The sequence below is a fragment of the Sebastes fasciatus genome, chromosome 6 (assembly GCF_043250625.1).
Source record: "Sebastes fasciatus isolate fSebFas1 chromosome 6, fSebFas1.pri, whole genome shotgun sequence".
NCBI lineage: Eukaryota > Metazoa > Chordata > Actinopteri > Perciformes > Sebastidae > Sebastes > Sebastes fasciatus.
Window position 1 is genome coordinate 10,277,797 of NC_133800.1, and position 15,870 is coordinate 10,293,666.

Consider the following 15,870-nt stretch of genomic DNA (forward strand, 5'->3'; position numbering starts at 1 on the left):
AACTAAAAACCCATTCAAAAAACTTCCAGACGAGGGGATCAGGAAGTGCCTAAATTCGAACTCATTTCCGGGTTTTAGGACTGATTCCTGCACCACTCTTTGAACTAACTGAATAATTCCGGCTCAAAGAATTTCACCTTTTTTGCATCTTCATCCTAACCTGTGTCTATGTGTCTCTACTTTCCCAGCGGACGTCTCCAGGATGTGTGACGTGGACGTGTCCCCGGAGCCCACCAGCCCCACCCTGTACGGTGAATCTGCAGACAAGTACTACAATGTGGACCGCTGGCAGAAGCTCCGCACTGCCGTCCGCAAACTGGAATTCTGGGAAAACTTTACCGCTGAGCTGATTGGGAGTGGCTTCTTCTCCAAAGTCTATAAGGTATTCCCTCCGCCCTCTCCCTGTTTTGCCATGTTGCCGGCCTCCGTGTTGAGTTTCCAATCAAAGCTTGCTTTGTTCCAGCCACTAATTGGGACATTCTTGCCATTCCGTGATTTGCCCACCAGCTTTGGAGACCAATAGGGGCGCAATACTCATCCTCAGCTGAGACCTTACATAACTCCTAATGTGACACCAGAGCTGGAGTGGAGCTACAGGGTTGTCATACATTTAGGCTTTGTCCCTTATGAAAAGAGCTAGAAAGAGGCCATAGGATGGACGAGAGATTGGGCCGAGGTCGGATTGAATGAGATTGAGATTGCTCTCTTAATTTAGACTGGTGTTCAAATTGAACCAACAAAGAAAACACAAATTGGTTCCTGATTTCCTGAATACACTTTTCTGTTGTCACACTGTCTCCACTGTAAATCCACCATAGCCTCCCCATCACTGCTGCTACAACTCTCGTGCTATTACTGCTTCCACTTCCGCTGTCTCTGCTGCTAACGGACACCAATGTCCCTTCAGGTGATGCACAGCACCAGTCGGAAGGTAACGGTGGTGAAGATCTACAAAAACGACGTGGACCAAGACAGCATCGTACGAGAGATCAGCCTGCTGCAGAAACTCTCCCACCCCAACATCGTCAGGTAACAGTTCACTCATCATGTCCCTCTTCTTACTGAGGCCTTTTTATGCTTTGTCCAACGGGTTCAATTCTACTAAAGCAAAAAAGGATTTCCCTTTCAGTCTCTCTTCTCTGTCTCTACAGGCTCTACACCCGCCCACACATCATCACACATCACACTCTCACTCTTTTTCCACTCCACAGTCTGTAGTTTTGTAGCAGTATTTTTTGACTACCATAGTTACAGCGTATAATGGCAATACCTTTTAAACATCTTTACTTACTTATACTATACTAAATAGTTATTCTATGGTTGATGCTATTATGTTGATACATCAGTGAAAGAACACACATTGCAAAGATTTAAATCTGCTTTACGGCCATTTCTAAATCTCTGTAAGGGACATCCCAGTGCTTTTCAGGTTTTAGCCTATTTAGTCAAATTAGATATACTTTCTAGTACAGCAAACGCGATTTATACTTTCAGATGTATTTTTATATTTATATATTTGTATTAGCAGACTCCTAAACCTTCCTCCAGTTAATCCATCATATTAAGACCATGTGGATTTTTGTCAAAAATCAGCGTGCACGGTGATTAATTGCAGATTGACTTGAAGTCTTCACTGCTGTACTCCTCAACTATGACTTTGACAAAGTCACTGCGATGGATTGTACAACTCAAGCATGTTTCAAGAGGCATTTGATTTTCATGTGACATGGAACGGAATAGAAACCAGTCTGCCCATATCACAGAATATACAGTGGACAGCAAAAGCATAAAACATACATGATTTGTAGTTATTAAGGAGTTAAAAAAAACATGGATATGGTTCTTTAAGGTCTTGTACATAGAGTCATATGGCCTTATACATATATAAAGCTACTCAGTAATGTCATTAAAGCGGCATTTATTGATTTATTTGCCTACTGGGCAACGGAAAAAGTTGGAAAAACAACATTATTATCACCTTATAAAGTTAATTTAGCAAACATGTTTTGTATTTAAACATCCAGCAGGGACAGAGCAACATTAGCAGTAGTTTGGAATTGTGTTTGCAATATATGTTCTCTCTCTCTTTTAGCTCTGTGTTTTTGGTCTCTCCATTAACTCTTGAGTGTTGAATGTTGTGACAAAATAAAACAACGAGCAGAAAAAATGCTTTGATGGGAGCTTCAGAGAGAGTTCATCACTATGATTCACCCTTTCACGTGTCATGTAGTCATTTGATCCTTTGTTTTTATAAAAATATTGATTAGAGCAGCTTTAAAAATAATTAAAAACTTCATTAAGAAATTATTACTTAATAGAAAGCGGTAGCAAATAGTTGCGGGTACAATGTTGCTGACTGTAGTTAGTTTGGTAGCTGTAACATGACTGAAGCACAGCCTTGTTGCAGCTGCAGTCCAGACAGATGTAATGAGACCTTGGTGCTGTTTAACACCGGCCCCGTCATCTACAGCAGTTACATAAGGTGTGATGTTTGCCAAAGCAATCTTATTTTAGCCATTTAGCAAGGTCACAGCGGTAAGGTTATCAGGGTGCAGCTTATCTGCTGAGGTCACTGCTTACAGCGCTATACAGCAGGCTGTGATGTCCACACTGCTCACACTGTGTTTGCTGAAACCAAACACAAAGTGTGTGCACATTGTTCCCAGGACCTGACGCAATATCGTCGCTAAATTGTTCTTTTTAAATATGAGTTTTGATCATAAACCGTGATCAGGTGTGTTTTTAGGTTTTCTTAAATCTGCTTGTTGTATTTTCTTATGGTGAAACCAAAGGCAAATTTCAAATCATATTAGCTTAAAGGATATATCTGGTGATATTCTATAGTTTTCTTATTGTCAAGAATTTCCATAAAAATCCAAATGATAACAAGTATTATCTGTGTATCCTGATATCTTTTCTTCCTCTGTAACATAGAGCTCTATATTAGTGTTAAAAACACATCAGTGATCCACGCTGTTGCACTGGGCGACATGTTCCTTCATCACCATGAACACACACACACTGTAGTTTATTTAGACTCAATCCCACGCACAGTACACCGTCCTGCTGCCACTAATATTGACTAGAGCACCAAATGTGGATTAGTCCGCTGCTGAAAGTAGTCCCCAATAAATGCACTATGTCCTCGTGTTTGAGTAACGTTTGATAATAACTACAGTGACCAGATGTTTTCTGGAATTTTATAAAGATTAAAGTCTTAGAAATGAATGGCCTGAATGGGGCTGAGAGCCACAGAGAAGCTAGGGAAGTCAGAAAATATGAAAGAGACGAACAAACTGTCGGTTTTGGTCTTTTTATGGGATTTGTTGACAATATGGAAAATATCATTAAAGGAATACTTCAATCCCAAAATGATTTTTTTTTTAAATCAATCAATCAATTAATTAATTAATTATTCAATTACTCACCCTGTGCTACCTTAAATTCTTGAAGAAAACTTTGTTAAAGTAAATCCTTGATGAATTGAAGTAAATGGGGGGGTGGGCGTTAAACAACAGCAAAACTGTATCAAAACAACTTTTTACTATTTCATGAGCCCTAAGGTTTTAGTGAAGATTCATGTGTTTGGGAGGTAGTGAGCATATGACTGAATATGATGATTATACAGCCCGAGTTTCATGAGAGTTTGTAAACGGATGTTTTGATATCATTTCGCGAAACGCAAAAGGCTTCCATTTACTCTCCATGAGAGAAAACAAAAGTTTCTTCACGAATTCAAGGTAACATGGGGGCTGAGTAATTGACATACAAATGATCATCTTGGGGGTGAATTATTCCTTTCACCTTATCCTTTAATGTTTAAGACATGGTGACTCTCCGCTGAAGTTTCTTTGGCTAATTGAATTGCCTCTAATTTGTAAAAAGAGTGTACTTTTGTATCCGTGTTTTTAGGTGTCCGACACCCTTACAGCTGTAGATCTCTAGTCACTGTTTAAAGTGATTTCAGGAGAAAAAGTAACCTAGACTAGGATTCTACTGCCATGCTAGCAGCTCTGTGAAGCTGTACGCAGCAGGGCTTTGAACTAAATGCTAACATGCTGATACTAAACAAGTATAATATTTACTATGCTCACCATCTTAGTTTGTTATCATGCTAACATAATATATACTAGACTGCCTCGAGAAACTCATAAGGAATATTAAGTAATAAACACATTTCCTCTTATTCTAGATATCTGGGAATCTGTGTCAAAGAAGACAAACTTTATCCAATCTTAGAGGTGAGTCCTACACCTTCTTTTTCTTTTTGCACCTTGTGAGTCATCTTTGCTGTGCATGTCCACAGGCTGGCTCTGTTCTGAGCGTGGAAAAACACAACAGATTACACTGATATGAGTTGATAGGGATAAAGAAACGGTAAGTGAGTCAGGTATTTATTCTGTAACCAGACCTGGGTTCATTACTTCAGAGTAATGTCACGTTCACATAATCTAACATTTAAGTATTTTCCACCAGTCTATGAAATTCAGCACATTCATTTTTACAATTTTACTGCTCAAGCTAGATAAATGTTTTCATCATCCTAACACTGTTTGTAACCTGGTGTATGTTGGCTGTTTCAGTATGTGAATGGTGGCTGTCTGGAGGAGCTTCTGGCCAGGAAAGATGTTCCCCTGTGCTGGAGAGAGAAGGTGGACCTGGCCTGTGATATAAGCAGAGGGATGATCTACCTGCACTACAAGAACATTTACCACAGAGACCTGAACTCGAAGGTAAGACCCTCAAGTCTCTGTCCTGTTACTTAGCTGCTGCAACAGTCCAGTGTCCCCACAGGGATCATTAAAGTTTCACCTCATCCCCTGTCAGCTGCCATCACAACTACCACCACTGAGACCTCACAGGGGATGCACTGTAGTTGATCCTTGTACGCCATAGCTCAACAGCCACAATATAAGACGGCTGGTGACGGATCGAGAACTTGAGAATAAAGAACTTCTCAGTGCTGAAATTCCAGGAAGTGCACCATCGAGCCTACTTGACCCTAGAACTGATCTGTAACCTGAAAAGGCCAAAGCACGGAGCCCCCTAGTGGCCTCGAGGTTAAGGGGCCGACAATAAAAATTAAATAAAATGAATCAATAAAAATTAAATTAAATGAATCAATACAAATGAAATGGAAAAAAACAAATAAACAATTAAATTTCAATTTCAATTTGAAAATAATTTATATGTGTAGTAAAAAAAAATAATAAGGACAATAGGAAAACATGAAGAACAATTGCAACATATTATTAGCAGTTGTGAACACAACATTAATGAGGTGCTGCTTACTTAAACGTGTTTTTTGAGCTATAAACTACATGATATGACTGTACTGTGATGAAACACATCAATGCTAGTGTTAATATTGACATTTTGTTTTACCAAATTTATAAAAATCTGCATTTCATGGGTTAAAACTAGCTCAACATGCCATCTACTGTTTTGAATCAGCCCTAATCTTGCAAGGCCAATGCTGACATAGAGTTGACTGGTACGGACGTATCTATGTCACGTTATCGCCCTCTAATCGGAGGCCAGGGCCATTGGTATTATAAAAATGTTGATTATAGCCACTTTAATAACTCTCCTCTCTAATTCTTTCCAACATTTTGATGTCACTAATAATTTATCAGTGTCATGAAATAGCTCATCTGTATTTTCCTATTTCCTATTTTCCTGCTTATGTATGTTGTTCTACATATCTCATCCTTAACTTATATGTTAATAAGTTAAGCGTATTCATAGTAGATCTTCAAAGTTTTTCTTAGCTTGTTCATCAGGAAATAATTTAATTAATTTAAATTAATTCATATAATATCTTTAAATTTTTTTGAGCCATTTTTTTCAAAGCATTGTCAACTTGAATTGGAGTCAAATCTGGGTCTTACTTACTGATTTCTCTTAAAGACTCCTTCTTTATCTATACTCTATTTTTCTAATTTTTTCATTACAGTACATAACAGTACAACACATTTAACTGACTAACACATTCCTGTTTTCTTACTGATTAACAATCATGCAGTGATTGATCCTGACAGTGACAGATCCTCATCCACATTCTCATGCGTGGGTACGCTCGTATGCCAGTGTGTGAATGTGTGTGTGTGTGTGTGTGTGTGTGTGTGTGTGTGTGTGTGTGTGCGTGTATGTGTGTGTGTATGTGTGTGTGTAGGTGCTGTCTGTCTCCCCTGGTTGCCAGGCTTCACAGAAGAAACAGTCAGTAATGCAAAGAGCCGAGGCAACGTGACAGTCACTCTATTGTCATGTTAATAGATAGTTACTAACTAAGTGCTGTTGCTACACACATAGCTTTTGGGTAATGGGGGCCCTTTCACCACACACGTCACCCTGAGGCCACTCATTTGGCTCCCTCCCAATTCACTTTATTGACACGGAGGCCATAGTTGATTTACGTCACGCTCTGGCTACAGAAACTGGATAGATCCATCCATAATGTTTGTCCATGTTGAAAGGTAATCACTGAATGAATTATCCTGATTTGCAGTTGAAGCTGCCTGAAGAGACCTGAGAACAAATGACATGTACACAAGACCAGAACAAGACAATGCATTCACACATACAGCAGACAGAGTGTAAACTAGAGCTTACTCTCCTAACAGAGCTAAAAGGAGAGTAATTATTGGACTTATATTTGCCAGGTGGTCAGAAACACGACTCCAAATAAATGCTGATGTTGCCATGGTTCTCAAAAAATCAATTAATGCAGCTTTAATTAAAGGGTAACTTTGATATTTTTCAACCTGCCCCCTATTTTCTCATGTGCTGCTGTCTAAGTGACTAATATAACTAATGGGGACAAATTTTTTTTTGAATTGGTCCAGTAATGAGGGATAACGCTGTAACCGGCAGCCACTAAACGGGCTTCAATGTAACCCTTCTTGGCAATTTTTCACTATCGGTGTACGTTCACTAAAAGCGCTTGTTCTGACAACATTATGGAAAGGACCCTACAGAGAAATAAAACCTTTTTCTTACCTCTTACCTTTCTGTTTGTTATTGTGTCATGTGACTTGTTGCCGGAAGGACAACGGTGGAAACGTGAGTGAGGGTTGGAGAGAGGAGTGTTCACGAGACACCTGTGTTGTCAGAGTTTGTTTGGTTGGTGTACACAAAGTGTAGCTTAGTGTTATCTAAAAGATGTTCGGTGTTTTCAGTAGCTGAATATTTAGCTGATTTCGACAGAAGCGAGATTTCAGAACAAGACTTCTCCTTGAGCGAGCCTTGCTTAGACACTATAACAAACAGACCGGATCATGCGAAAGGTAAGAAAAAGCTTTTATTTCTCTGTAGGGTACTTTCTATAATGTTGTCAGACACATATAATAACAATCTGAGCCTGTCAGTGGCAAAAACTAGCACTTTTAGTGGATGTAAACTAGACGGTAGGTTGCCCCAAAGGATTACATTACAGCTTTCTCCCTCAATACTGGACCAATTTCAAAAGGTGTTGACCTTATTAGTCACTTGGACACAAAAACATGGGAAAATATGGTCCAGGTTGAAAAATACCAAAGTTACCCCTCAACATCAGGAAATCTATGACTGCTAGCTATTTATTTTTGTCAAAAGAGCATTTTTTGCACTTATTTCCTGCTGGCCCATCCCGAAGGTATCATTTCCTGCCCTGAATATGAACATACATTAAATATGTCTGCTGTGTGGATAAAATACATTTTAGTGGCTTACAATGTTTTTGGCTTGTTGCTCCTCTGATACCTCAAGTTTGGCAAGGATGTTTAACAGTTATATCATTCCCTTTACCGATAATATGTGCACCAACATTTAACGTTATCAATCAAATGATGGGCGCACACCCACCTACAGTAATAGAATTCTTTGAAAAGACCAAGGCAGATTTATCCCAGCCTAAACTTTGAAATCAATTCCAGTTAAGTGGCTGGACATGTGCAAATTAAATTCCAAAGCCCCCTGAACCAATGCAGTCATTGTGAATACGCCTCGGTAACTCTGCAAGTTAACTTGAATCAAAGTTTAAGCTCCTGGAAAAAGTCGAGGGCCCCTTTATAATTAGCGCCTTTCTCTCTGTATCTGCTAACGCTTTCCATTTTTGTTTCCCCAAACTGTTGCTTTCCTTGGCAGAGAGGGCCGGGGGCTAAATTTAGAGTTGAAGTGTGGGACTGAAGTTTTTCCCAGGAGAGCCTCGTAATGACAGGCTACTGGATGGAAAAGGCCTCCGGTGCAATGGGAGCCAGATGCTGACGTCACTATACAGCCCATTTATGTACATGCAAACAAACAAATTTCACTTTCTATCGGACACATTTATTTTCACACCCCTTTCTATACATACAGTGATACACATGCATTGACAACCCACATATACACATTACGCTCATACAAACACTTCGGCCGCCCACTGTCGTTATGCAATCACAGCTCTCCCACTGTCTGCCTCTCATCACACCTCCAGCTCTCCGCCTGTAAAATCAACGAACCGTGTTTCGTCTTTTTCAGGCAGAGATTATGAACTTTTTATAACAAATCTGATAACCGCATGCCAGTCAGTGTGATGGAGGCTGTACCGTGTACAGCAGCACACAGGCAGCCACACTGAGTCTCTTTACATGGGGTCCGGGTGAATTAGTGTACTGGAAAGGTGCTGACAACAGATCCTATTGAGTGTGTTGATAAGTGGAGAGCAGCTGGATGTTCACTTTCCAGGGAACACATGCTTAATGTATGGAAGATCAAGGCTTAAATATTAAAGACAACGTGGACAAAAGGAACTGTTGATACTGCCTGCTTTTTTTCAGATATCAACCTTACACTGCCCTCTGCTGGCAAAATACAACACTGCAGTTGTATTAACCTGTCTCATTGTTTTCTTGTTTGTGTTTGTGCAGAACTGTCTGATCCGGGTGACGTCTCGGGGTCGGGAGGCCTTGGTGACTGACTTCGGCCTGGCCAGGGAGGTGGTGGAGGTGGTGGAGCTGCCAGTCAAAGACCCCGGCAGGAAGCTGTCACTGGTGGGCTCAGCCTTCTGGATGGCCCCTGAGATGCTCCGAGGAGAGCCGTACGACCGCAAGGTAACAGACAAAAAGGTCCTGTTTGTACTACACACACTCCTGCTCCAGCTGGGAACATATTTATGTTGTATTGACATCATTTGTTGCAAACTTTGGAAACACGGAAGTCACATGGTTGCTGCAACATTTCACATGTTCAACAAGAGATGGACAGAAAGTGAATTAAATGTTCTTCTAGTGTAAGTTCAGATAACACACATTTACAACCTTGTTCTTATAGAGTCAAGCAAGCAAGTAACAAGTCTAAAAAAATATATATAAATATTGGGGCTGCATTTAATGATTATTTTCATTATCAGTTAATCTACTGATTATCTTCTCGATTAATCTGTTAATCGTTTGATTTATTAAATGTCAGAAAATAGTGAAAAGTTGGGATTTGTTTGGTATCAACCTCAATTATTGCCTCATATCTCACTTGTCCCAGGTGGATGTTTTCTCCTTCGGCATCGTGCTCTGTGAAATCCTGGCCAGGATCGCTGCCGACCCGGAGATACTACCCAGGTCACAGGTAGAACTCCATTAGAAACCCGACTCCACCATGCAACCACAAATATTCTGTTTTTTTTACATTTCTGTTTGTGTACAGCTTAAACAAACAAGATTCAACGTGTTAATAAGTGAGCTTTAGAGACGTTAGGAGGCGTATTGTTGAACTTTGGAGAGAGGCATGCTAGCTGTTTCCAGTCTTTAGGCTAAGCTAGACTAATGGTCTAATTTCAGCTCCATACAGACCTTAACACACAGACATGAGAGTGGTATCGATCGGCCAAGAATAAATGTATTCTCCAAAATGTCAATCCATTGCATGAAAAACTGATTTTTACTTGATTTAAGAACATTGAAATAATAACACGAACACAAAGTATCAGGCATTAGCAGTTTATAATTCTATGTATTGACCTAAAAACACTAATGAGTCAAACCCTACCTTATGTATCGTGTATGAGCCAACACAAACTAGTGTTCCTCTTCCAAACAGTATGTGAATAGCAGCATATTTCGTCGTTATCAACTCATCCCAAGCTTGTTCATTGTTCCAGTTCCAGCACGTGGATGTGTTGAACTTGATCAGTGTGCTTGTGCTGCACTGACTGTTGATGTTAATGTATTTCAGGACTATGGACTGGATGTGAATGCGTTCAGGGAGCTGATGACTGACTGTCCTCAGCGTCTCCTGGAGTTAGCAGCCAGATGCTGCATGGTAGGTAGAAAACATATTAATACTATAGTCATACAAAAAACAAGGTTACAATTTTGCAATGCAATGCAATGCAATGTCAATCAAAAGGTATAAGACTGGTATTAATGTTGAAAGACAAGACGAAACATGAAGTTATAATGTATCAGCAGGTAGTTTAACACGTGTTGCTATTAGATGGGTTATCACAAGTAAATTACTGTACCTACTCTGTGTTAGCTGGAGTTGTTCTCACAAGTTTAGTAGGAGCAGACAGAATGAGATCCATGAAGGTTAAAGCAAGATACCAATATACGTATAAATGTATATTAGAGCCGTGAAAGTTAACGCGATAACGCGCTAACACAAATTTGTTTTAACACCCTAATTTTTTTTAACACATTAACGCAACTTGCGATTTTTAGGCTGTAGCGGGCTCAGTTTTAAGGATAGAGTGTAGCTACTGGTATCATGTGAAACTAGAAAAACATAAGGAATCCATTGGTACCAACCATGCCATATTAGCTTGTAGTGAAGGAGGCTAAATAACGCTCTAAACCTCCACCAAATTTTGGCGAGGAAAAACTGGCATTGCCATTTTCAAAGGGGTCCCTTGACCTCTGACCTCAAGATATGTGAATGAAAATGGGTTCTATGGGTACCCACGAGTCTCCCCTTTACAGACATGCCCACTTTATGATAATCACATGCAGTTTGGGGCAAGTCATAGTCAAGTCAGCACACTGACACACTGACAGCTGTTGTTGCCTGTTGGGCTGCAGTTTGCCATGTTATGATTTGAGCATATTTTTTATGCTAAATACAGTGGACAATATTTGTCACTGTTTTGTGTTGTTAATTGATTGTAAATTAATCCAATAAGAAATAAATACATACATTTGCATAAAGCAGCATATTTGCCCACTCTCATGTTGATAAGAGTATTAAATACGTGACAAATCTCCCTTTAAGGTACATTTTGAACAAATAACAAATGTGCGATTACTGGTGATTAACTATTTTAATTGACATAGTCGATTTAATCGACAGTCATAAAATGACTGTACAGTGACCGTAAGTTATGCAACAACTTTTGGTTTCACACGGGACACAAACAGCAGTCTCCTGGTTGAAAGTCCGATGTTTGTTTCACCCATCCGTCCACCCTGACCTCCTCCTTACGCAGATTTCGTCTGATTTCACGTGGAATCCGACCCAGTGGCACTGATGACAAGCATTTAGAATAACTATACAGAAATAGTCAATCTTCTCGCTGATGGTCTGGTGTACTTATATAGGTCATATAGAGGCATGAGTATGAAATTAAAACTGTTTCATAACCAGTTAAAAGTTCCTCACAGTAACTTTAAGTAATGAATCAGAATCCTTCTGCCACCACTGAGTGATACCGGGGTAAATACTGATCAATGAGCCAGACTCCCAGAAGTCTCTCACAGAGCCACTTTCCTCTCCTCCTCATCTAAGGTGGAGTCCTTCAGACGGCCAGCGTTCACAGAGTTGCTGGATGAGTTAGGAGAAGTCGCCGAGAGTCTGGAGCCGCCACCGAAATCTGATGTGACCACGAGCTGAGTCGCACCGTCTGGGAACCCCACCTAGAGCGTCTTGGAGTATTTGCTCAGTGTCTGGACAGGAAGCTGGACTGACCCTGAGCCCTCTGTGGCATCTCTCTCCTCCACTGCATAACACCCGACCATGGCTGAACTTGTCTTAACTGAGGTGTTGCAGATATAATAGATGTGTTTTTTGGAGGGTGGTGGAAACTCTCCTGTCTTCTCATGGACACTTTGCTTTGACACAGTTTTTGTACAGATGAATAGTAGTCTGACTAGTAGGATGGAATGTACAGTATAGTCAGTTTTTTTGCAGCCCGTCTTACTCGACCAAAAAGGTCTTATCCTCCATCCTTATCTTTCTCGGTTCCTTCTGTTCTGTGTGAGTGGTTTGTTTGTAACCAACAACACAGATGATCAAGTCTGTTGATGTGTTTTCTGCCTCTTCTATCTGCTCGCCCGTCCGGTCTCCTCTACACTGAAACAAACACATCACTTCGTATAAGATGGGACACAACAAATAGGTGACTTACAAATCAGGAGCTGAAGAGATTTGTTGTCTTGTAGACTTTGGAGTTGAACAGAAACACAAGTTGACAGTAAACTCAAACATGCCAACGTCAAATTTGCTCTGTGTTTTCAGGTTAAAAAATCTACACATTTCAGCTTTTCAGGAACAAAGAAAAAAAATCCTTCAGGCCTTTATTCAGCATAATGACTGCGTTTTTGAGTTATTCTGTGGATTTTGCTCAGAGGAACCGTACATTTCTCAACAATGAAATCACAAAAAGTGGTTGTTTTCAATAGCGATATGCACAATTTAATATCCACGTCTCTTTTTTTCACTTTTTCATATTTTGTCATTGTTACTTTGAACTGAACATGTGCTTGTAAATATTCTTTTGCTCACAACTTTTTTTTAATTCTGCCACCTTTTTGGAGGATTGAAGGGTCCACCTTTCCTCCAAGTTTACCAGTATTTACTACTTTCCGGTTTGTGTGTATCTCAGTGATTTTTCAGACAGCTGCAATACAAAATTAACTTTCACAAAAGGCACATTTGGTTTTTATTCCATTAAATTGATTCCAACTTTTTAGTTGGTTCTCAAAGTTCAGAGATACAGGTTTAGTTTTCTTGCACATACGCACATAAATATGATACAATAGTGAACAAATATAAAAGACAACAATGAAATATAGGTAAAACACAGAAATCCCAGCAGGCTTTTACATACAGAAATAAAACTGAATTGGGAGACGGACTCACAAATGAGAAGAAATACAAATAATCTGTAAAATAAAGGACCAGTGTGTAACAGTTAGGGGTATCTATTGGCAGAAATGGAATATAATATTAATAAGTATGTTTTCTTTAGTGTATAATCAACTGATAATAAGAATCGTTGTGTTTTTGTTACCTTAGAATGAGCCGTTTATATCTACATAGGGAGCGTGTTCTCTTCACGGAGTCCACCATGTTTATACAGTTGTCCAGAACGGAAAAACCAAACACTGGCTCTAGAGAGGGCCATTTACGGTCTCACATTTTTTTCTCCTACACGCTTGGCAAACGGGAGAAGTTTCTGCTGGTTGCAATCTGCAACCTCACTGCTAGATGCCGCCATATCCTACACACTGCTCCTTTAATTTACCATTTAGGCAGCGAGTTTTCTCCATTCAAGGTAGATCATCTGCTCAGAGTGACTGTATAAATATTCATCTGCATTTAGATTTTGTTTCACTTTTCACATTCCATCATGTAAAACTAATGGAAGAATTTTCATTTGATCTCCTTTAAAAAAATAAAGTTTCAGTCCCATTTGATATAAATACCTGTGTGTTGTTTATTGTGAGACTTTCTTCATTCACCTAACTCCCGTCAATAATATAGCTGTTGATAAAACTACAGGGACCCTAGCGATCCTACACTTTTTTTCAACATACTATACAATAACTTTTTAATCACTTTTTCCGACATACTATATTATGACTTTTTTCGACATACTATACTGTGATGTTTTTTTATCACTTTTCGAATACAATACTATGATTTTTTTCCGAAACATACTGTACTATGACTTTTTTTCGATTTTTTCGACATAGTATACCATGACTTTTATTTATCACTTTCTTCGACATACTATGCTATAACTTTTTTTCAACATACTATACAATGACTTTTTTTTATCACTTTTGTTTGACATACCAGCCTATGACTTTTTTCAACATACTATACTATGACTTTTTGTCAACACACTATACTATGACTTTTTAATAATTTTTTCCGGCATACTATATTATGACTTTTTTCAACATACTATAATATGCCTTTTTGTTTATCAGTTTTTTCGACATACTATACTATGACTTTTTTTTATCACTTTTCAAAATACAATACTATGATTTTTTTGACACATACTATACAATGACTTTTTCATCACTTTTTTCGACATACTATACTATGACTTTTTTATGATTTACTTTACTGTGACATTTTTATGGCATAGTTTAAGAGGACATTTTAATGACGTACTATGCTGTGTTTTTTTTTTTTGACATACTATACTATGACTTTTTTATGACTTTTTGTTCAACATCTAGCCATATACTTGGTTTTGACCAAGTCTTGTTTATCAGAGACAGGATATTCAAAATCAAAGTAGTATTTCCTTATATATCTGCTTGTTTAAAACACCACCCCATTTATTGATAGGTCAACCCTAATCACGCCTTGAAAAAAGACAAATTAAAATCCTTCAAATATCCATGAGGATCTGTCACTGTATGCCACTATTGTCAGATACTTACAGAAACTATAAACATTTTATAGAGCCTATCCTCAGCACACCACCAGCATGAAGTAATCTTTCTTATGGAAATATAAAAAGATCATATTCGAAAATAAGAACAAAAGATCAATTTGAATATCCACCTTTAGCAGGCAAGGTACTGCTTCAGGGCAGAGGTGAAGTTGTGACCTTACAACCATAAAGCCAAAAGTGAATATAGATTCTTTCTTTGTTAATACATTTCCTTTTGTGGTTTTAGACTACACCCTTACAACACTTCAACAGACAATGAGTCACCAGGGTAGTTGTATTTTTAAAGTAGCTCACTATCTAAACAATACACACTGTATCCTATTGTCCTGGTCTCCTAAATATTATGTTCCCATACAACAAAACTGCATTGTCAATTACGTTGTAAGGGAAACATATTTTCCCCCAGATTACATATGTTTTTGACGTATCACAAATATGGTTTTGTAATCATAGACCGAAAATGGCGACGGCCGAAAGCCAAAATGCTGAACTCGAGGCTTCAAAATGGCAGTCCACAAACCAATGGATTGACGTCGTAGTGACTACGTCCACTTCTTTTATACAGTCTGTGTTCAAAATGTAATTGAGAATGCAGTTTAGTTGTATTGGAACGTAATTTTGTAGGAGACAGGGTTGGTATTGTCACATGCCACGCAGGCGTGTGTGTGATGCACGTGCAAAGGTGTATATTTCTGCTGACCTTCCTAGTAGCTTTTGACCATGTTAATTATGTGTCTTTGAAGCAAAGCTTTTCAGCATAATCAGTGTGGAAATAGAATAGAAACATTTCCAATTAATCTCTTTGAGCCGTTATGAAACACCAGGCTTTCCCCTTCCTCTCAAGACTGTTCAGCCCCGCCTCCCAACACACACACACAGTCACACGTCGGCTGCCGTGCTTGTTTTTAGTTCCTACCTGACATAAAGGGACATCAAAAGATCATGAAACATTTAGTGGCTCCTTTCAGGCTCCCTCTGCCCTCCACCTCTCCCACAGATTTAGAATATAAAGAATAGGCTTGATGAGGATGAATTATGCAGACACTGATCTGTTTTTGTGTGTGTTTTGTCTGATGTGGAGGATGATAGGCTGTGTCAGGTCAGACAGGGCAAGAAGAGAGGACGGTTTCAAACGGGAGCTATCGCACATAATGTATTAGGACCATATATTACCATAAAACCACTGGATCACTGGCTTTGTAATGTAGTCTGACTACTTTGGCATT

General features: G+C 39.1%; 1 protein-coding gene across 2 annotated transcripts in view; it reads left to right on the forward strand.

Annotated features, from left to right (window-relative positions):
- Positions 1–13,652, forward strand: part of LOC141768984 (dual specificity testis-specific protein kinase 1) — a 30,782-nt gene extending 17,130 nt beyond the window's left edge. For both annotated transcript variants that reach the window (XM_074637570.1, XM_074637571.1), the window contains 8 exons: positions 189–382; positions 908–1,029; positions 4,193–4,241; positions 4,584–4,733; positions 8,889–9,071; positions 9,499–9,582; positions 10,189–10,275; positions 11,737–13,652. In XM_074637570.1, the coding sequence (XP_074493671.1) occupies positions 189–382; positions 908–1,029; positions 4,193–4,241; positions 4,584–4,733; positions 8,889–9,071; positions 9,499–9,582; positions 10,189–10,275; positions 11,737–11,841 (974 nt within the window). In that variant the 3' untranslated portion in view covers positions 11,842–13,652. The remainder of the gene's footprint in view (positions 1–188; positions 383–907; positions 1,030–4,192; positions 4,242–4,583; positions 4,734–8,888; positions 9,072–9,498; positions 9,583–10,188; positions 10,276–11,736) is intronic.
- Positions 13,653–15,870: the final 2,218 nt, after the last annotated feature.